At 41.3% G+C, this 22,620-nt stretch overlaps 1 protein-coding gene across 1 annotated transcript in view; it reads left to right on the forward strand.

The window, feature by feature from the left end:
* Window positions 1-22,620, forward strand: part of LOC134875388 (venom phosphodiesterase CdcPDE) — a 47,489-nt gene that overhangs the window by 20,025 nt on the left and 4,844 nt on the right. The window contains exons 10-21 of the mRNA XM_063899946.1: window positions 6,032-6,097; window positions 6,218-6,290; window positions 10,139-10,247; window positions 10,415-10,537; window positions 12,702-12,733; window positions 13,357-13,484; window positions 14,364-14,433; window positions 14,648-14,735; window positions 15,020-15,192; window positions 19,902-19,947; window positions 20,180-20,334; window positions 21,329-21,464. Coding sequence (XP_063756016.1) covers window positions 6,032-6,097; window positions 6,218-6,290; window positions 10,139-10,247; window positions 10,415-10,537; window positions 12,702-12,733; window positions 13,357-13,484; window positions 14,364-14,433; window positions 14,648-14,735; window positions 15,020-15,192; window positions 19,902-19,947; window positions 20,180-20,334; window positions 21,329-21,464 — 1,199 coding nt within the window. The remainder of the gene's footprint in view (window positions 1-6,031; window positions 6,098-6,217; window positions 6,291-10,138; window positions 10,248-10,414; window positions 10,538-12,701; window positions 12,734-13,356; window positions 13,485-14,363; window positions 14,434-14,647; window positions 14,736-15,019; window positions 15,193-19,901; window positions 19,948-20,179; window positions 20,335-21,328; window positions 21,465-22,620) is intronic.

Below are 22,620 nucleotides of genomic sequence, written 5' to 3' on the forward strand. Positions count from 1 at the left end.
TGTTGAATCAGAAACCCAAAACAAAACGCGAGTGTATCTAGTTTGAGTGACCATAATGGCTTATAATAATGTTCCTAATAGTACTTCAATACTTAAATAACATTTCTAGATAAAGTTCTTTTACTAAAAATGTAGTATTGTTAGTGTGGTATTAGTACTTCTACTTCAAATAATCTGAATACTTTTTTCACCACTGGCTGAATCTTACTTCCTATATTGTAGTTTAGCTTCAGATTACGATAAAGATGACTGGTGAGTCAGTAGTGTTTCTATTTCATGCTCAGTGTCTTTCCTCAGGTGCCCTCTGAGTCGATATCAATAAAAGTGCATGGCAGTTGAACCATGGTCAATATCAAAGCGATTATGAGCGATTAAGGGGCAATAAAAAGACATCAGCTGATAAAGTGCTGGACCATGGGGCAAAGTCATGGAGGGTTTTTATGACTGTGTGGGATGGTACACATATTTAATTGGTATATTAGATGCTCTTAACATTCGTCAGCCCTAACTGCTGACACTCTTTCCTGCCATAGGATTGCACAGACACCTACATTGCATTTACATCCTTGATGTTCTGAGTGCTGTATTTACTGTTTTATTTGAGTTCATTTATCCTCACAAAGCACTTATTGACATCACAGACGGAGTCGGTTTTCTTCCAGGAAAATGTAACTTCCAGAACAAGAGTCTGCCATTACAAGAATAGTCACAGAAACACTTTATTTTTTCAAAAATCTGTCAAATCATGGTATGTCTCTTCATTCGTTTTCAATCTGAGAAAAATAGACGTTCCCAGCTGGCAGGTTACATTAACATTTGCAGCAAGATTAAAATACATGACCTGGCATTGTGTATAACACATGTATATATAAAGAGTAGTTACATGGCTTAGTTATATACTCAATTCTGATTGGTCAATTTGGACATTTCAGAGGTTATTAATACTAGTCAACATTCATTTTTATATTTGAGGATAACACAGAACCTAAGATTTATGATCGCTTAATTGTCCCCAGTGAAAAAAAGAGTACAAGAGAAGGAAAGATGTTAAAAGGCAGAGCGCTGGACGTCAGACAAATCGGTAAAAGAAGAAAGACAGGAAGTAAACATCAAAGGGCACCGCAGAAGAAAACAGACAGGAAGTAAATACTAACAGGAACACTGTAGCGGCCCCTCAATGTTGAATAAACACGCTTGGAGTGTTTCCATACGGGTGTACTTTTAATTCAGATGAGTGTGCATAGCACCAACACCGTGAAAACTGAAAGGAAAATAACAAAGGCAATTTACCAGGATACAAAATAGTCCTTAGACAAATGCGCTTTAGCACGCTAGCGTCACACATTGACAACAGCAATAGCAGGCAACAACAATTACATGAAATTAATCTCATTATTATTTACACAAACGTATGAAATGCATTTGTATGAAATAACACATTACATGAATTACATACCTCGCTCTGCGTATCAAGGGGTGCTATAGGGGGGATCCAGGGAAGGCTGCCGCCATTAACTTAACTTAGACGTGAAGGAGCGCGCTAGCGACTCTACGAACTACTCAAAGTACCACTGTCAAACAAATCAAGCACCGACTCAAAAGGGGTGACCAGGAATGCTGTTAAACAAAGTGGTACAACAGTTCACAAAAAACACTTTAGGTACTAATTACAATTATATGTTCGGTCTCTGGCTCTACACATGTATCGTCTTACGTAGCGTGCCTTCTTCTGTTTTTACGTGAACGAGCGTGGGCGCGTTGAGACTAGTCCATCCTGCGGACAACCCGATGTCAAAATAAAGGTCTCATGAGATAAAGCACAGAAAATAATAATCCAAATAAAACACTGCTAGTGGTCATTTACAAACACAGTATGGGGTCTGACAGTCTTTAGAGACTGGTTAGTGGAAAGACAGTTACAGAAAACCTTGATCAGTGCTGCTGTCAGTTTAACGTTGCTGTTGCAGCAGTTCCAGCCGTTTGTATCCAGTGCAACCGACAATTATTTCAGACGAGGAAGTAAAACAATGATTGTTAGATCAGTAGAGTGGGTCAAGGCGTATTGATTGAATAAAGACATGAAGTATATCTTGTAGCGATGTTTGTGAAGATGATGAAGAAGTCTCCGGAGACACCAGCTTGTATATAATAAGGTTTATTACAACAGCATAGTATCAGACACCAACACGGGCGATGCGGGGTTCCCAGAGCCAATTGTGGAAGTCCCCCCAGAACTATCTCTGTGCATGCCATTTATAGAAGAAAATATGTGTACATCCAAAGTGTGTGTGCTCACCTGAGGTAATCATTAACAATGTGTGCCCCCCTAAGGGGACATAGGCAGTGGTTAATTTGAGCCGGATCCTGCCGGAACAGGATCCGGCACCTCTTCATTTTGGCCACCCTGTGTTCCGGCACCTATTTGGGCAGATCCGGTACCTCTCACAAAAAATAAAAATTAAAAAATGGTTAAAATGAAATAAAATATACAGATATTAATTTACAGAAAAAAATCCCAAGAATTTCATGTCGTTTATTAAGATTAAGATTTGAAAGAGTCGGAGATCTGTGTTGACGCACTGAAAAGCTGGACCAACGGACAAACGCGTTCACTTTTGAAATTCGCCACATGAGGAGCACTTCGCAGAGAGGAAGAAACTAATTAAATGCAAGCATGTCAAAAAGACAGTTAAATTTACTGTCTTTCTTCAAAAAGAAGGAAGAGGTAATAGACACTTCAAAACGAGTCAGAAACGCCTCCACAAGCAGCTACGAGGGCAGCTGCAGCGGTCATGTTGATGGTCAAAACCAGGAGGAGGTTAGCGCCGCAACAGCTAGCCAGCTAGCTAACCGACAGCTAGCCAAGCCCGGGCAGGAGGCTGGCACCGTGTCAGCAGCGGGTCAGGTTCACCGCCAGCCGGAGCAGGAGCCAGCTACCGTCGGCCAGGTGGACCACCAACAGCAACCGGTGGGTACCCTGGCATCAACTAGCCCGGTACAACAGCTGGAGCAGGCAAGTGGAACCGCGACATCAGGCTTACAGCAGGAAGAGTCAGTAGGAGAGGAGAGCGTAGAGGAGTGTGGGACGTCCAGCGACAGGTCAGGGATGGGATGCACAACTGCTTGGACAGAAGCTCAGCTAAAAGTGAAGCAGACTTACTATCCCTGGCTTTTTAGGGGAAAATCAGGTTTGGGTTGCACAACGTGTAAGGCGGTGGGGACTTTGGGGGCAGAGAAGACGTCGGGGATGAAACTGGCAAAAGAGTGGGTTTTATGCACAGTAACCTCATCTGCTTCAGATATTATAAAACAGCAACGCGCACTTAGAAAAAAGGTATTTGAACATGCCCGTACCAAGGCTCACCTAGCAGCAGCAAACATTCTCGAAAAGGCAAAAGTGGACACTTTAGGACAATCTATAATTAATAGTCAGTCTGAACAGATGGCCACTACAGCTCGCGTATTTCGCACGGCGTACAAGGAGGCTAAACGCCACCGTCCCGCATATGGCTTCGAACAGGAGATTGATTGCCAAGAATTAAATGGACTCGATATGGGGAGAATTTTACATTCCAATGTTGCATGTGGAAACATACAGAAACATATTTCTGAAGAAATGAAAAGAAAACTGTTTGAAAAAATAGTACAGTGCACTCCCAAAATCAGTGTAATGCTGGATGAGTCAACCAGTTTAAGCAAAAAGAGCTGCTTGATAATATACATTAGGGCTCAGTTGCCCGATATGGACAAGCCTACAAACATTTTTACTGAACTCGTAGAGCTAGATGATCTAACTGCTCAAGGTATTGTCCACAAACTGTTGTCTGCTCTGGAGCGCCTGCATTTGACACAGGATTTTCTCTCTAAGACCCTCATTGGAGTAACTTGTGATGGTGCTTCGGTTATGTTAGGGCGTAAAAGCGGAGTGGCGAGTCGGCTCCAGGCCATGTTTCCCAACATTACTGTGTGGCACTGCTCAGCCCACAGGCTTGAGCTTGCAGTCGCAGACGTAGTGAAAGAGATGGGTGCTATAAATCACTTTAAAATATTGATGGACAAGCACTGTATAGCACATCTAACAAAAATCGAATGGAGCTGAGAGAGTCAGCTGAGAGCTTGGATGTCCAGCTATGCAAAATAGGTCGTATTTTAGACACTAGATGGGTGGCATCAAGTTTTAGAACCGTTGAAGCAGTGTGGAAGAACTACCCAGCACTTTACAAGCATTTCAAAACTGCATCAGAAGATCCCTCCCGTAACAGTGTCACAAAGCAAACATACAGTGGGCTTGCTATGCGCTTATCTTCGCATGCGTTTGTGAACAATTTAGGCATAATGTGCGATGCATTGCAAGAATTATCTGAGCTCTCAGTCGAGCTTCAAAAACGAGACATTACCATCATTTCAGCACACAAGTCAATTTGTCAGGAAATCAGGGTACTTGAGGCCATGTCGGATCAGCCAGGTCGCTACACTGAACTGAGCCAAAGGGGAATTGAGGAAAACTCTTTCCATGGCATCACGCTGAATGGAGGAAAATCAAGCGACAGATCACTCGACCCCAAGCAGTTTTTTCTAACTGTGGCCAAGAACTTGGAGGACCGTATGTTATCTCAAGGAGGCCGGATGCCAGATAAAACTGGATATAACAAGTTCATTGAGGAGTTGAAGGTGCTTTACGCACAATACTGGCCCGAGGACGCAGGTGCGCTGTATGGAGAGACTGAGGTCGAGTCACTGTGTCAGCGCTTCAACATTGCCAACCCGCGCGCAGTCATACGGGCCTACAGAAGGTACAGAGACTCAGATGGCAAAGACCCCCCCGATGAGCTGATGGAGTTACTTGTTGCTGTCAACAGCATTCCAATTGCAAGTGCTGAATGTGAGCGCGGATTTTCACAAATGAACTTGATTTGCACTCCCGTAGCTCTTTGCTCACATCCACCATGTCATCTTTACTCTTCCTAAATCTTGTTGGACCCCCCCTGGCTAAATTCAATCCAGTCCTGTACGTGAGGTCCTGGGTGGCCAAAGGACACAGAACTGCCACAGACACACGCAGTAAAAGTAGAAAAAAAGAGATGGAGGACAATCCGGACATGCTCGTGATGTGGGGTGTTTTAAACAACTAAATATGGTGAGCAAACATACTGTCTATTAATAGGCCGCTGTGCCAATCTTTGAATAATAGATATTTTTTTTACACGTTAAACCTGTTGAGAAATTGATTGCTGGCTGTATACTGAAGTCCCACCTGTGGTGATGTGTTGTTGTTGTGCGTTGTGCGTACTATCCTAAAATAATTGTAAATTATCGTCATAACATTTATACCATGGATACTATTTGAAATCGAGGCTTGTATGTCCCACAGTGTTGCAAGTGGACATTTTCATGTTGTTTTCAGCACCTTTTATGTATACGTTCCGGGACCTGTACGCGTCTCGTCATCCCTGAGCTGTCATGTACTTTGCGTTCCGGCACCTTATGATTTACAAATTAAGCACTGGACATAGGTCCATTCATAGGGGGCCCCTGACGTATGCCAGATGTTTGTTTTTTTCCCAACATTCCTCTTACCCAACCTATGTCCTCACAGAGTATCTACCTTTGTATATCACCCCAGATTTAATACACCACAGACACATGCTGTGTTATAAAGCACATTAGAACTTCTGGTAGTGTCCAGTGATGCCATTGGGCAAACAAGGCATGGACGTATATTCTGACAGACTGTCTCTAAATCAGAAGGTTTCTTTAGTTAAACTTACTGTAAATGTACTGTTCTGTAGGGATCAAATCATGTCATTCAGCCATAAACGAATGTTTAAATGGTATCCAGGCAAACCAGTCACCACTGTGCTGCTTCGTTGAGCCTGCGTGTAAACAAACTAAATCCAATAAGTGCAATAAAGCCACTTCTAGCTCAGGTTGAAACAACTAATAACTTTTCTGATGTCACTGTTTCTGCTTCAATGCCATGCAAAGACTTTATGTTCACCACTGCCACTTCTCTCTCTTCTGTTATTTTTAGAAAAGTGCCATTTGAAGAAAGAGTATTCACTGTGCTGAAGTGGCTGCAGCTGCCAGACGCTGACAGGTTTGTTACTGCCTAAGTTGTTGCTGAGCATTTAGGAGTCTGGACACAATCATTCAGAAAATGCTTTACATGTGTTTCTGCTGTTTAAAAATACACTTAACACTTGGCGTTTTCCTTCAGACCAGATTTCTACACGCTGTATCTGGAGGAGCCTGATAAATCTGGCCACAGCTACGGTCCTGTCAGTGGAGGGGTAAGATAATGAAAAGAAAGCTTATAAAAGTAAACATTTAAACATTCCCCCTCTTCTTCTTTTTTGCTTTCTTTCTCATATTAGTATTTAGTGCCTCTCCTGTGACATGTCTCCATCCTTTAATGTTCAAAAAGCTCTTTATTTTTGTCATACTGCCTGTGCTGCAGAACCTCTTTTCACTCTCTGTCTGAAACCAGAGCCCAGTCTGCTCTGATTGGTTAACTGGCCATCTCTCTGGTGATTGATCAACCACTTAGAGATGTGTTGGAAATGTCCTGACCCTTAGCCTATCACGTACAATGTGTTGGAGCACTGGCCAATAGAAGCGCAATTGTGACATGGTGATGTCACTATGTTACAGAAGTAAACAAAGGAGTCGAATGGAGGCGTTTCTGGCGTTGGGGGAATGTGTGGGAGTGACATCCCATGTAGGGAACGCAGGGATTTTAGCCTTTGCAGACCATTTTCATGCACAAAAACGTATAAAAACCCAGGAAAGGGAAAACCTCAAAAAGCATAATAGGGTCCCTTTAAGACAAACACACTCTCAAAACTAGGTGTTTTCTTTTAATTAAATTTGTATCTGATTGGCAAATATTTAATCTTTTAATCACCTGACTTCAACACTTGTTCATTATATCAAACAAACAGCACACATATCAGAACAATTAACCTCATTAATGCTATCCATCACCCGCAAATACTTATTAGCACAATAGAAGGTCTTAAGTCCATTCAATAGATAGATAAAAGTTCTTAGATTTAATGAGATGGCTAATAAAACAATTCACATCACAGTCAGACACTTTAACGACATTAATAAAAAACCTCATAGTCTTTGTGAACTTTGTGACATGAAGCGCAGTAAAACTGTTGGTCAGATAACAGGTGTAATATTCTATGTAACATGATTAATCTGAATGTAGGTTAAGTGTTTGTTGATTGGATTAAGAAATAGCTTAAGGCCTCAGTGTGTGTGGGTTTGTGTGTATATATGAAAAGAAAGATGACCTCCTGCTAGTTTAATCAAAGTGTGGGTTAATGGCCTATTTTAGAGAGTGGGAAGAAAGAATGTTCAATACCATTTAAAGTAGAAACTAAACATAACATGATGTTATCTTTCCATCTTTGATTTTCTCTTGCCACTTATACTGTTAGTTAATGGCAATAAGTACTTAAGCGGACTATTTTTGAGGAGAATGACGTAATTTGTTGTCCAAATCTACCCACTGCAGACTGTCCACCAGTCCATCTAGGAATCTGTGATGGCAATGAACTTTACTTAAGAATTGAGAAACAATTAAACGTGGGATCAAAAAGAAAATTGAAAATATTAAGTTTTGTTTCTCTTTGTATAATTAGACATCTCTTTGTTATGGTGTCTTATTTAAACTTATGTGGGTCTAAGCATCTCTGTTACATGTCACTTGTTAGATGCTTTTATCCAAAATGACTTACTTGCAATCAGTACTGTGGACAATCCCCACAGGAGCAATTTGGGGTGAAATGTCTTACCCAGGGACACAACAGCAGGCTGACTGCAGTGGGGTTTAAACCTGTGCCCCCTTGATCCGAAGATCAGCGCACTAATGCATTTATAATTGACTTGCATTCGCCAAAAGAATAGGCTGGGGATATTCTTGAATATTCTATTTGTTTCTTACTTCCCTACTCTGGCTCTCAGCTCCAAGCCCATTGGTTCCAACTGAAGACAATAATCTTTAAAAACACATCATTACACTTTTTACATTTTAAGAAAAATATAAAAGAGAATGGGGTCTTCTTGTTATTATAAAATAATCAGAATTAAATCATTTGTTGGAGATTCTTTTCTGTGGCTGATTAAACTGCATTTGGTGCTCTATTGGGTATTGAGCGGCATTACCTCAGCCAGATTCTGGAGGGTGTATTGCTTATGTGCCATTGAGCAAGGCAGCAAACCCATAGCATTCTAAGAACTCTGGTCAACGAAAGCTCTTTATTTTTCTCATACTGCCTCTGCACCTCTTTTCACCCTCTGTCTGAAACCAGAGCCCAGTCTGCTCTGACTGGTTAGCTTGCAAGCTCTGTTGTGATTAGATTTTAGCCTTTGCAGACCATTTACGTGCACAAAAACCTATAACACACTGCAGGAAAGGGAAAACCCCCAGAAAGCCGAATAAAGACTCTTTCATTGAATTTGTTGACTTTTGAAAAATGATGTGGTTCTTTGGACAGAGCCTTTGGTATGTCATTCTCAGTCATTGATTGGTCGACCACTTTGTTCTGTACTGAAGTATACCAAAAGCAATTGGATCCATTGCCATGAAATTTGCTTCAGGTATTCACTGTAAATCAAGGATGAACCATAATGACCTTTGTGATTCACAATAATTCACAATAATATCTGCAGGTTTGTATATTGGCAGATGATGGAGGTGTGTTGAAAGCCTCTTGACATTTATACTCAGAACACCTGCATCTGTGTACAGTATCAGTACTTCATGCCCTCCATTGCTTCTTATCATGAAAGGATAGTGACACAGCCTTTCGTGAGAAAAAAAGCTTCTCCCTGTAAAAGCTTCTTATAAATTATAGGAAAAACCTTGTCTGTGACATGCAAATTACAACATTACAAAAATTCCATTGAAAAACGTGTCAGAAAATGAAAATGCCAGAAGGAATTTTGTCAGAGTTCCAAATAAATCAATGGGTCACTGTGAGATCTTGTTCTGTTATCTGGAATGATACCACAAAATTGAATTAATTCCCAAAAAATCTGCATTTCTTTGCAGATGCATACAGCTCCTGCAGCATGCTCCTAAAGAACAGACAGTAATTATTTTCCACAAGCCAGTGTACAGTGAATGAAACCTTTCTGGGGTCACAGTGAAACTGTCAAGGCCTTTGATAGCTCACAGTTGTAGCAGTGTCAACCCTGCAGCATCAACTAACACTAGACTGTTGATTGTGTAACATACTCCATAATACTGACCCAGCAGTTTACTGAGGAGCCAGGCTGAAAGGTTTGCACAAAAGTAGATTACTTTTTAAGATGTTTTCTTTCAAAATATCCAGGCGGATCATTTCAGTCAGATAACTCACGTGTTTCATTAATATGTTTATTAGAAGCAGTATATAGTTTGAGTTTGGTGTCTAGGCTCGGGCCTCATCACTCCACATATTAACATAGAACATTGAGTGATGATTAGATAACTAGGGGTGCTATGTGCGAATGTATCATCGGTGCTCGAGTTGACTGCCTGAACTAGCTCGCAGGCTTCGCCCCATTTGTCAAACTTGTCTCATCCCCCATAACTGATTATTTGTGTTTACAGTGCTTTGTTACTTAGTGCCTGGGTATCCTTTTTGACCGACATTCACACTTTTAACCCTGATATAACAAAACTCATTCAGTATTTCAGTTAAGTACTGCACACATTCAGATCTGTATCACAGAGTGATGCAGTAATGAGTCCTCACCCCCAGAAAATACGTTTTACTACTTCTGGTTCAATCATCCGTAAGTCAAAGATTTTTTTAACGTGTTTGTGGTTAAAAGCCTGAAATAAAGTCTGTTGTTAACATGAGTTGAAGAGATTCCCACGTATTGTTCTACAAGATAAATTACTTCAGTAAACCCTCCATTTATGAATGTCCAAATATTAGAAGAGCGCTGAATATATAGCAGAGTTGTTGAGCCCTTATTCCAGTGTGTGTGTGTGTGTGTGTGTGTGTGTGTGTGTGTGTGTGTGTGTGTGTGTGTGTGTGTGTGTGTGTGTGTGTGTGTGTGTGTGTGTGTGTGTGTGTGTGTGTGTGTGTGTGTGTCTGTGTCTGTGTCTGCGTCTGTGTCTGTGTGTGTGTTGCAGCTGATTGAAGCCCTCCAGGGTGTGGATAAGATCATTGGTCAGCTCATGAACGGCCTCAAGCAGATCGGCCTCCACCTCTGTGTCAACATCATCATCGTGGCAGATCATGGTAACATACCAAACATGTTCTCTCTTCAGCAGCATCATTTTAAATAATGAAAGTGTTGAACTGCAATTGATGAGAGAAACATGTAAACCACCTGCATATCCACTTAAGTTAATTTTTTCGGGGTATAATATAAGACAGATTAATAAAAAAGCTGATAAATGTTTCAGGTATGGAGGAAACGAGTTGCGGCAGGAAGGAGGTGCTACAGGATCTGGTGGGTGACATCACAGACTACTGGGTGACCGAGGGACCATTCGGGCGGATCAGAGCCAAAAACAACGACATAGTGTGTGAGTTCACTGACTGTTTATTCTGCTTCAGGGTTTCCCGCAGCACTTTACAGCTAAGGCAGCCGCCTAACCAATGCACGCCTGCCGCCTTAATTAAGGTCTTAAAATAAAAATAATAATAATAATATATATATATGAGCGATATTTGCCATGTTACTCTGTCCCGTTTTCTCTCTCCGTCCGTCCCCCCCGCCCCCTGTCAGAGTCTGTACTATGCACCTGCTAACCCCTCCCCCCGGACAGCCCACCACCTTAACTGACTAAGAAAAAGTCATGTTAACCGCTACCCTGACCCATCTGTTTGGAATGCAGAAATAACATCTGAAATTCCTGAGGTTCAGCCAGTGTACCAGTCAACTAAAGCTTGGCACCATAAAGGAGTCCAATTACATTAGCATTGTATGAAATATTTGCAATAAAGGGATACCTAGCTTAACAATATAAGATGACCTATTAAAAAAAGCATCCCTTTGATGATGATGATGTTGTTTTGCAACCATCTCTTGGTGCCAAATGCAACATCTAGCTTCTCAACTTCGATCTCTTTCAACACCTCCAAACAAATTCTCATCCTGTGACAAACCCCAAACAGTTTGAAGAATATTTGTTGAGTTGTGTAATTACAGTGGAGGAAATTAGTATTAGATCCCCTGCCAATTTAGTTAGTTTACCAAAGAACTGAACAGTCTGTAATTTTAATGGTAGGTTTATTTTAACAGTGAGAGACAGAATATCAAAACAAAAATCCAGAAATGTAAATTAAAAAATATATATAAATTAATGTGGATGTAATTGGGGGGAATAGGTATTTGATCCCCTTGCAAAACATGCCTATGGGGAAGGAGGTTATCAGCCAATATTCTACGATACATGGCCCCCTCCATCCTCCCCTCGATGTGGTGAATCGCCCTGTCCCCTTAGCAGAGAAACCCCCCCCAAAGCATAATGTTTCCACCTCCATGCTTGACGCTGGGGATGGTGTTCTTGGGGTCATAGGCAGCATTTCTCTTAGTTCGAATTGAAGCCTAAGATCTTGATTTTGGTCTCATCTGACCACATGACCTTCTCATAAGCCTTCTCTGAATCATTCAGAGGATCACTGGCAGACTTCAGATGGCCTGTACATGTGCCTTCTTGAGCGGGGGACCTTGTGGGTGCCGCAGGACTTTAATCCATTACGGCGCAGTGTGTTACCAATAGTTTTCTTGGTGACTGTGGTCCCAGCTGCCTTCAGATCATTAACAAGTCCCTCCTGTGTAGTTATTGGCTGATCCCTCACCTTTCTCATGATCATTGATGCCCCAAGAGGCGAGATCTTAGATGGTGGAGCCCCAGACCGAGGGCAATTGATGGTCATTTTGTGCTTCTTCCATTTTCTAATAATCAAACCAGTTGTCTCTTTCTCACCAAGCTGCGTGCTGGTGGTCTTGTCTTCTATGCAGCCGTGTGCTGGTCTACGGTCTTGTCCTTGATGTCCTTAGACATTAGTTCCTCCATGATCACAAGACCTGTGTCTGGTCTTGCCCCCGGTAGAGAGGTTGTAATCTGATTTATTGACTGTGGACAGGTGTCTTTTATCCAGGTAACGAGTTGACATCAGGAAGACTTTCCTAAAGCGAGAGGACTTATTTAACCGGTCCTTGGGATCCAGAAATTTTGTTGGTTGCAAGAGGATCAAATACTAATTCCCCCAATGAAATGCAAATCAATTCATATATATTGTTTTTTTAATGTAAATTTCTGGATTTTTTTTTTTTTTTTTTTGTATTCCGTCTCTCACTGTTAAAATAAACCTACCATAAGAATTACAGACTGTTCAGTTCTTTGTAAGTGGGTAAACTAACTAAATTGGCAGGGGATCAAATACTTATTTCCTCCACTGTACATTGTCACAACTGTTTCCAAAAGTGTTAAAAAAATAAAGTGCAAATGTGTAGCCATTAGCCTTTAGCTTGTAGCAGCTCCGCTCCACGTTGTCAACAGTTTTAATCAACGCGTTGGTTTGTTTTGGAGAGTAAGAAACATCTGTTCATAATCGGCTCCTTGTAAGAAAAAAATTGTGGAAGGAAACAAGCTGAGCATATATGTTTTTTGTTAAAGGTTTGTGCTATGCATTTGCTGTAATGACAGAAATATTCTCTTCTTTCTTTTTAACTTTCAACAGTTGACTCAGCTGAACTTGTTGCCAACATGACAGTGAGTGTTCCAAGCGCTCACCAACACCTGCATGTCCAACTGTTAACTGCTAAAATATAATAGGAGACAGGGCCGCACGATATCAGGAAAAAGTTAAATAGTGGACAGTGGTGCGTTAGTGGCACTGCACCCTGCGTCCTGTATGAAAACCATATTTGTAATTCATCATCTTTCTCGAAACTGAAATACTTAAATAATAGACATTCCGTTCTTTTTTTACATGCAAGTTCTTCCTCTGATTCTCCATCCCACATATTTTCTTCGATTGTCTCTTTCCTTTTATCGACACTCAGCCACAAGTCCATCGACACAAGTCCATTAGCTTTACCACCTTAGCCAGTGGCGTTACTTCTACATGGGAAACACTACAGCGGGACAGCTAGAGCCATAGGCCTTCATCAGAGCGTGAAAGACTGGCACATGAAATAAAATGTTATCAAAAATATTATTTATCACAGTTCTAGCTGTCTTTCGGAATCTTATACAACCAATGTCACATCACAATAAGGATTGTGCAGCCCAGATGTAAGAGCCACGTCCAGCAAATAAGAAACTGTTTATTGAAATGATGACATGTGCAAGTAAAACCAATATAACACTGACTGTTTTCCTGGGGATTTCAGTGTAAGAAGCCGGACCAAAAGATCAAACCTTACCTGAAAGCCAATCTACCGAAGCGCCTCCACTTTGCCAACAGTCGGCGCATTGAAGATGTTAACGTCCTGGTCGACCTAAAATGGCTGTTTGAGAGGTATCCGAGTCTGCTCTCCATCACTTTTAGATGTTTTTAAGGTTTTTTTTTTCAATGTTGGAGTTTTAAACCATTTTTTGAAAGTGTTAAAGCAAAAAACAATGCAGCGAAGAGAACCTAAAACACATTAAAAACACCACAGTTTAGAAGGGAGGGTAAAAACTACACATAAAAGGCGGAAAAGTAACCGAACAAAACGATAATCAAAATAATTGAATCAGAATCAAAGTTCTTTATTTATACAAGGGGGACATTGGGTTTTTCTGATAGTTGCTTCTTTTTAAAATATAAAATAAAGATAAAATAGAATACAAATATTAATAAAACAAAAGGCAAAGTAAAGGGAAATAAAAAACAACATTCATTTACATTAAAATCTATGAAAGATAATATGTAAACGTGTGTATATGATACATATCTACAATGGTGTAAAAATCAAATATAGCTGCTGAAAATCAGTTATGATGGCTTGAACTGTACATTATAATAATCATAAGGGCCAAGTATTGTCTGTGTTGCACAGATTAAAAGTATAAGCTGCTCATTGATGAAGTAACAATGTAGGAAACTGACTGGGAGGTAGAAAAACCCCATGATGACATTTGAGGTTGGAGAGATTAGCCCTTGGTGAGACCCAGGAATGAGTCTTATTTCCTTATTAAGGAAATAAGACTCATGGGGCCATTATCATTTTTTTCAAGAGGTTCAATGTCAGTCTCTGCAGGGGTTTACAAAGCACAAATTGAAACCAGGGATTTTTAATAAGCACACCTGGTCCTTTGTTTCAAATCCTTTACCAATAGAGTTCATTCCTTTCTCATCACATTTCTGATCTGACTAATTTTTAAGAAACTTAAATCTGTTCTGGGTTCTCCACAGATATCCAGGATCTCTCACATTCTGCTCCGGTGGCACTCACGGCTATGACAACGATGCCGAGAGCATGCACGTGAGAACTGAACCAGTCCTATGTTCTATAAGCCCTCAGTTTTATTTGGAAAATTAAATCCTGCTTAATTTAAACATGTGTAGAAAAGTGTCTGCATCATTTCAATTTGTTCGGTGTGGTATTCATTATTTTTGAAACTTTTTTTTTGTCTCCACTCTTTAACCCAACATGGCAATTAAAGGTTTCAAATATCCCCCTCCCTTTTGTCTTGCAGGCCATGTTTGTCACTTACGGACCTAAATTCAAGAACGTAACAGAAGTTGAACCTTTCTCCAACATTGAGCTATACAATCTTATGTGTGGTGAGTCTACGGCTGTTTCTTCTCACAATGTAGACATCCAATTAAACTGCAGACTGTTATTTGTTCAACTTGGGTTATCATCCCAAATATATGTAAGAAACCACAGGGCATCTACATCTAAACCAAAGGCTTCACTTATGCAATGCTAGAGTTGCGGCTCTAAAAAGCCTCAAATTGAAAGAAAAAAAAAAGTGAAAACGTGTGGTGTGCTTTATAAAAGGTTTGGCCGTTATATGAACTACTAAAAGTGGTCTACAAAACCAAACAGTCCCTGTTCTATGCAGACGTTTTGCAGATCTCTCCAATTGAGAACAACGGGACCCACGGCAGTATGAACCACCTCCTCAGGGAACCCTATTTTAAACCAACGCGCCCTGAAGAGCGGAGTGAGCCGACTAGCTGTCCTCTGATCAGCCTCGACCCTACAGACAATCTGGGATGCACATGTGCTGCCCTGGTATGTGTTATCACAATTATATTGCTTATATAATATGTTATTGAAAAGTTCTTTGTTTAGCTATTCATGTTAACACAATGTACATACATGAGGCCAACTGTACAGCGGCCCACAGGAGCAAACGCTACAATGACTGTTTTGCCTTTGCATTATGCCTTTTTATAATGTGTTTATGCTGCACTATTTCTTAATGTCTTTCATGTTTGTAAAGCACTTTGAATTGCCTTGTGTTGAAAGGTGCTTTATAAATAAACTTGCCTTGCCTTACAACGGCCCGGAACACTTTTCACCATTCGGATAAACATGCTTCAGATTTTAAATAACAATGCATATAAAAACAAACGTGTGACAAAACCCATGCAAATGAAGAAACATGTTCACCAACTTGACGAAAAATGCGCACAATTTACTAAAAGCACTGCAAATAAAAAACGCTGTAAATGAATAAACGCTAAAACAAAACTAAAACAGGGAGAGTACAAAGTCATGTACACAGCTGGAACCGGAGGTCTTGATGTGACGTTCAGGGATTTTAAAGTTGGATAATTTAAACTAACGGTCTCTGTGCTGTGATGTGCTCTGTAGGCTGACTGTATGGGTTCGTAGAGCTCATAGTTGGACAGATGTTGATGAAGTTGGGCTGCGACGGCTCTTTCCAAGGTTTTACTAAGGAAACGAAGGTTGGAGATCGGTCGGTAGTTGTTCAGCTCCTCAGGGTCCAGACCAGGATTTTTGAGGATGGGAGTGATGGAGGCGGTTTTGAAGCAGGAGGGAACTATTCCAGATGACAGAGAGGAGTTGATGATGTCTGTTATGATGGGGGAGAGGGTACCAGCACCGTCTGCATGGGGTCAAGGAAGCAGGTGGAGGCCTTAGCATTGGTCACCAGCTTCGAAACCAGTGGAACATCCACAGGGGAGAAGGAGGAGAGAGAGCATTGGGGATTGAGGGGTTGAGCTGGGAGTGTGCATTCCTGTGTCAGGGGCAAGTGCGGAGGGGAGGGGGCGGGCACCAGGAGTTGTTGATGAATTGAGATCACCTTAGCCTGAAAAAAGTCGAGGAATTTGGAGCAGAGGTCAGGAGCTTCAGCAGTGTGCGTGGCAGGAAGAGGGCGGAGCAGTCGGTTGATGGTGGAGAACAAGGATCTGGGGGGATTTTGTTGTGAGGTGATGAGTGAGGAGTAGCAGGCGGTCTTGGTCTTGGAGAGAGCCTCCTTGTAGGACCTCACATGGTCCACTAAGGCCAGACGGTGGACGGTGAGGCCAGTTCGTCTGGAGAGCGGCTCCAGCCGATGACCAGTTTTCTTCATTGAGCGAAGATCAGAGGTGAACCATGGTGCCGGGTGGGGAAAAGACACAGTCCGGCTTCTGAGGGGAGCCAGAGAGTCCAGGCTGAGAGAGAGGGCAGTATTGTAGCGGGCCGCCAAGGCATCTGGCGAAGTGTCGGAGAGAGCCGGGGTCATGTGGGTTGTGAGGAGGTCTGATAGAGCTGATGCACTCACTGATTTGGTGTCTCTGAAGGTGATTGTGCGCCTGGGGCGCTGCCTGGGCAGGCGGATGGGGATGGTGAAGATGATGGTATAGTGGTCTGATACCGCCAGGTCTAGGCACTGCAGGTGAGAGGGTGGGGGCACCAGTGGAGCAGACTAGATCCAGTGTGTGACCTTTGGAGTGGGTGGGGCCCTGGACATGCTGTGGTATGTTGAGGCAGTCCAGAATTGACAGAAATTCTACGGCAAAGCTGCAGCTGGTGGAGCCGACGTGGATGTTAAAATCTCCCAGCAGTAAGGTGGAAGGTGATTTAGAGCAGAGAGAGGACAGAAGCTCACTCGTACATGAAGGTAATGGAGGCTTTGGGGGGGTGGTAAATTGGCAAACTGGAGTAGAGGTGATCCGGAGAGTGAGAATGTGATGTAGCCTGGGGGAGTAGCTTGGTTGAGAGTAAAGAAATCCTGCTGGTTCTGCCATGTCTCCGTTAAACATAAAAAATCAAGTTTCCTATCAGTGATGATGTCATGGATGAGAAGTCCTTTATTGTTGAGGGAGCAGGTATTGAGCAGCATGAAGGTGGCTGCAGAGGAGACAGGCAGAATGGGAAGAGTGCTACTGTCAGAGCAGCCCAGGGGCTACAAACAACTGGTGCGCACGTGACGTATGTTTTGATGACGTCGACAAGCAACACAGAAACGCAGAGTGGGTTGTACTACAGGAATACTGGAATTTGTGTGAAAAAACGAACACTTTTTAGAAGGCAAGAAAAGTTTAAATTAAACGTCCTCTCAGCACGTCTAGCTTTAGGCTTTAGTCAGACTTCAAGTAATGCCTTTGCGCCCAGACTCAACGGTGAGCAAGTTCTGAGAAATTATTCTGAGACTCAGTAATGAGCACAATGCCCCAAGCCTAACTTGATGCTACATGCATAAAAACAGTCTTTGTTTGCCCCTCTTTCCTCAAAAAAGAGCCCTTCCCTATTTCCTAGCAACGATAGGAATACTTAAATATTTTTTTTCTATTTTAGGATTTATTATGTATGATGTGTCATCGAACAGAGAACAGACCAGCCCAACATTACTAACTCTCTGTCAGAATGTTAGCACCCTTGTTGTGCGGTGAGTCAGCTTTTGTATTGTGCCAAAATATAACCTGTTTTCAGAAAAAGAGCTGTTCCTACCTCAGCTGAAATTTATATAGACTTGTTCTACCATTTTGCAAAGTTCTTGGCACAGAGAAAGCCACTCCCTTGCAAAGCGGTTTTAAAAAAGCTGGTAAAGCCTTCAAACCCTCAAGAGGGTAATATTCCCCCGCATAATACTTTTATCCCTTATTAGACTGTGGTTCCCAGTGTTTTTAATAATATATAACATAATATAACACATGCTTGGTATTCATTTTTAGGGTTTCTACTTGCGATTGGAAAGAAAGGTTTTCTGAAAATAACCTTACACAAAGAACAAAAACTATATTTAAAATGACAAAGAACTTAAAGGAGTCTTAAAAAGAAATACAAAATAAACGTGGATATTCAATAAGTTAACGGAAGCGATTAATATGGGAACCTTAAGCAGTAACCAAATACCACAGTGTATTTAGTTAACAGTTTTTGTAACTTCAGTGTTATTTTGATCATCAACAGAATGATACTTAGTGAACCTGTGACAGTGTTAAGAGGCTTTCTTCATTATTCTCCACCACCCACACCCCTGTTATCCTCATTTTGGGATGGGTCATTGTTTTTGTTCCCTATGAGGCATAAGGTGACTGCCTCATGGGAAACTCAGGGCAACGTTCGGTCTGCCGTTCACCATCCTAAGATAGAACAAGAACCACAGACCTGGAGGAAGTGTCTCTGATCCGACTACAGCAACAGCAGCATTTCAGCGGTAACAAATACCAGTGGGCTTACCTCAGAAGCGCCCACTGTGTGGAGTAACTCCAAGTTAACCGCGAATGACTAAACTAAGGTCATTTTCTGGCTCAACTCAGAGCCACAGGGACAGTACGCAACAAGTTTCACTGGATGTTGTTGCCTTGTATTTTATTCCTCATCAATAAAACTGTGAGCATTCGGGCTCACACCTAGGTTCCCAATGATGGAAGGACCACTCGGTACTTTGAAACAAAAGGAAATCTTTATTCCGGAACAGTACTTTAACAACGGTACTGGCGGTTAGTGGCTCTCGTCCTGCGTGCGAGGGGAAACAGTCCTCACTCAGGCCCCAGTCTACTGAAAAGAGAGCAGAACCAGGTTACGACCATGATTTTAATCAGTCCCTCATTACCTGATTCTGAATCAGCTGTCTGGTCTCCGGCTGAGCCACTCCTACCACTCCAGCAGCCGGCACCCTAACCACACCCCGCTGCCACAAACACCCTTGCAAGTGTAAATCTAGGATTGGAGCTTTGTTAATTAGGTGTTTTTAGAGTCTTAATTAACCTAGAATAAACAGTGCTGTTAAGTAGTGATGCTGCTGCAGACGTCTGTTTTCTGGTTTGTCTGACATCCAAAAACAATTGTTTAAATACTGCAGCTGTTCAGGATGCTTCTGTTGGAATCAAAAGACACTTAGGAGTAACACATATTACAGACTTCATCTTGATACATTGTGTCACAGAATACATTTATTTATTGAAGAGATTCATCTTACATTTGCAATGTTAGTAAAAAAACAAGGATTATGACATCTTGGATCTTGTAACATTCATTTTTCCTTTTATACCACCTTTCCACATAGCAAGCTTACTTACAAACTACCTAAGTTACTTACGCAGTTAACTATTGTGAGGTTACGGTGGGGAAATGCTTATTCAATAACAAATAAATGATGTCTGGTATGATTAGGGACAGGCAATTAAACCCCTTGATTACATGCAACCAGGATTATGGTCATTAAAATCGCGCATGCTTACTCTACCGCACAAAGTTATTCCAGAAACCTATCAGCACCAATTTAACGTCGACATTCTCATTTCCAAATAGCTTCTTTGCCCCTAAAGATGTCAACTCAGTACTTTTTATGAGATATGGAACCTGGAAAGGGACAAACAAATCAGAGTTGGCAGGCAAAGCACACATAGCGCAATTTAAAAAAGAAGAAGCATATAATGCTATTATTTTACTGGATTATGATACTGGATACTGTTTAAAGATGGAAATAGACCCAAATCAATAAACTCCACTCACACCGCTTCTTTTTCTCTTGTTCTCTTTAGGGTGACAATTCTATCAACAGCCGTCTGAATCTGACAGTAGAGCAAGGTGGGGATGTTCACTGGCCTTTGTGCTTTAAAAACAGTTCTTCTGTATCTTAAATACATCTAAGATCCTTTATTTTCTAGAATTGAGATAATTTCCTTTAAATCATGCCATTTTTCTTTACAATGATGACGTATAACAGCACTTCCGATTGCACTGATCAGTGTCACTTCTTTTCCAATTAATCTTTCTGCTGATTTTCCAACATTGTCCAAATTCCTTTTCTTTTTTTCAGAGCATGCTGCAAAGAAAAAGCACATTCCGGATGGTCGCCCCCGTATGCTGCAGCCTTATCAGAGTTACTGTGTCCTCCCCCAGGAGGGATTTATTAACGCCTATAGCTTCACAGCCCTGATGCCTCTGTGGAGCTCCTTCACCATCGACAAGCCAGTGAGTGTTTCAATGGAGGGGGAAAACATATTCTGAAATGTAACTTAACAGCTCTTCAATGATAAAGTTTGTAAGAAGGGTGTTTAAAAGAGAAAACAACAAAAGCCTGTGGGCATGAACTCTGGCAAGAATAATACAACAAATTCACAGACTATTTAAAAGGGCATACGTTAAATGGGCCCTTTTGTGCTTTTTTGGGTATCCTTTTCCTGTACAGTTTTTTTTTTTTGTGCATGTTGATGCAAAGGCTAAAATCCCTGTTTCCCTGGAGTTGTTTGGCCAACGGGGAATGGACCAAGCTGCTCTTAATTGATTAAGAACTAAAAGGTGAACTGAATAACCTCCCATCAACCCAGGACTGGTTGGTCTTTCTTGGTTTGATGTCCAGTGTTATTTAATTTATATAAATTCACTGTTTATTACATTCATAACTTCTACTTAATTTAATTACCATAACCTAATGCTATAAAGTTGCACTATGTTTTGCTTTGGTTGTCCAGCCCTGGAAATCACATGGTTCACACATACAGCTCCAGAAAAAACTTAAGAGAGCACTCCAAAATTGTTCTTAAGTCTTTATCTCTACATGTATGTCATCCATTCCAGTGTCTGATGAATTCCAACACAGAGAAAAATTGATAGTAGTTTATAGAATACATAAAAAAAACAAAAAAACTCATATAACTCAAAGACATACCAATGAAAAATAAAACAAGATAAAATAATAATGGGTGTAGTGGTCTCTTATTTTTTTCCGTTGTGTGTGCTTTGGCATGAACAGTAATGTTTTTAGCTACTTCGTTCCAGTGAAAGTAGATAAATATTTAGAGTAGCTAGAACTCAAAGCGTTGGCGTGTCAAATGAAAAAAAAAAATCATTCCAAACTTCTGTGGAAAACTTCTGTTTCTTGTTATAGAGTTAAAGGGATGTCTGTTGGGCTTCTGGGGCTCATTAATGTTACTGACTTAGAGCATTCGTTTTACCATTCTTGTAGACAAACTTGGACCCGTTACCACCAGTGATGCCAGACTGTTTAAGGGCTGACGTCAGACTCGTAGCATCCAAAAGTGCCAGATGTGATCTCTACAATGCTGCTGGGAACCTGACGACCGCCTTCCTGTACCCACCAAGTACGCACATACATTCATAATTTGGTTTGGTGTTTCATTGTTAGTGTTTAAAGGGATCTGAGCTAATACATTCTTCTCCCCCACATAACTTTAATGATGTCTAAACTCTCAGAAATTGTAAATCACTTCTTACACATCTGTTGACACAGGTGCCTTTGAATGTTTCCATCATCCCTGCATTGCGTTTTTAATCGTGATGAGAAAAATGATATCATTTTATTTTAAAATGTAATTTCAGTTTTTTTACATGGTGTACTTGTATGTTTTCTGCCCCTTATTATTTAATTATATTGTCAAATGTGTCACCATATTTCTTATTCATTTTATTTATGTAATTGGCATTTTTTTTCAATTGTTGGACTTGATGCCCCAACAGTTATATTATGCCGCTTTTACACCAACCCGGAGCCGGCGCTGGAGTAGGACCTGGAGCCGGAGTTGGAGCCGATAAAGATCTGGTTTTTCGTGTTTCCACCGCAGCGGTGCCGGCTTTAAGTGCCGAAAAACCGGATCTTTCTGGCCTCACTCGGCTGCCCATCAAGATCCAAGATCCAATGCGAACCAATGCGTCACGCTTACTTCGGAGGGGGGAGATTAACCTGAGCAATAACAGTTCATGGCTAGTACAGCGAGTACAAGTTGTAACAAGCAAACTGAGCAAAGTGACTACAACGCGACCACACACTTATAAAACACACACTTTATAAAGTCAGGCCACACTAACCAGGCTCAGTGTGATGCTGTTTATTTTACCTTACTTTAATCACCATCCCTTCATTGTTATTGATCATTAGGAACAGCAGGCAGACATTCTCTGCCTGCTGTTCCTTGCCTTGAACCCGATCCGGTTTGGTGGAAAAGGGGCATTAGACCCATTAGACTGTGGGTACGGTCGAATTGTCAAAAAATCAGCTCCTATCTACTATTCCTCTCTACTATTCATTGAACTTTGCGTGAAACGTCACAGGGTTAAGGAATAGTGGATAGGAGAATTCAAAAGGATTTAGGAAAAGAGACTGCGTTGCTTTGAGTATCCGACTGCACTTTCACTATCCACATATTCATGATGCGCCAGCGGACGTTATTAATGTGCGTCTGCTGTGGGGGACTACAGTCTCTATAAAGCAGACTACTGAAAGCGCATCTACTCTGCAGC

This window comes from Eleginops maclovinus, chromosome 13 (genome assembly GCF_036324505.1).
Source record: "Eleginops maclovinus isolate JMC-PN-2008 ecotype Puerto Natales chromosome 13, JC_Emac_rtc_rv5, whole genome shotgun sequence".
Taxonomy (NCBI): domain Eukaryota; kingdom Metazoa; phylum Chordata; class Actinopteri; order Perciformes; family Eleginopidae; genus Eleginops; species Eleginops maclovinus.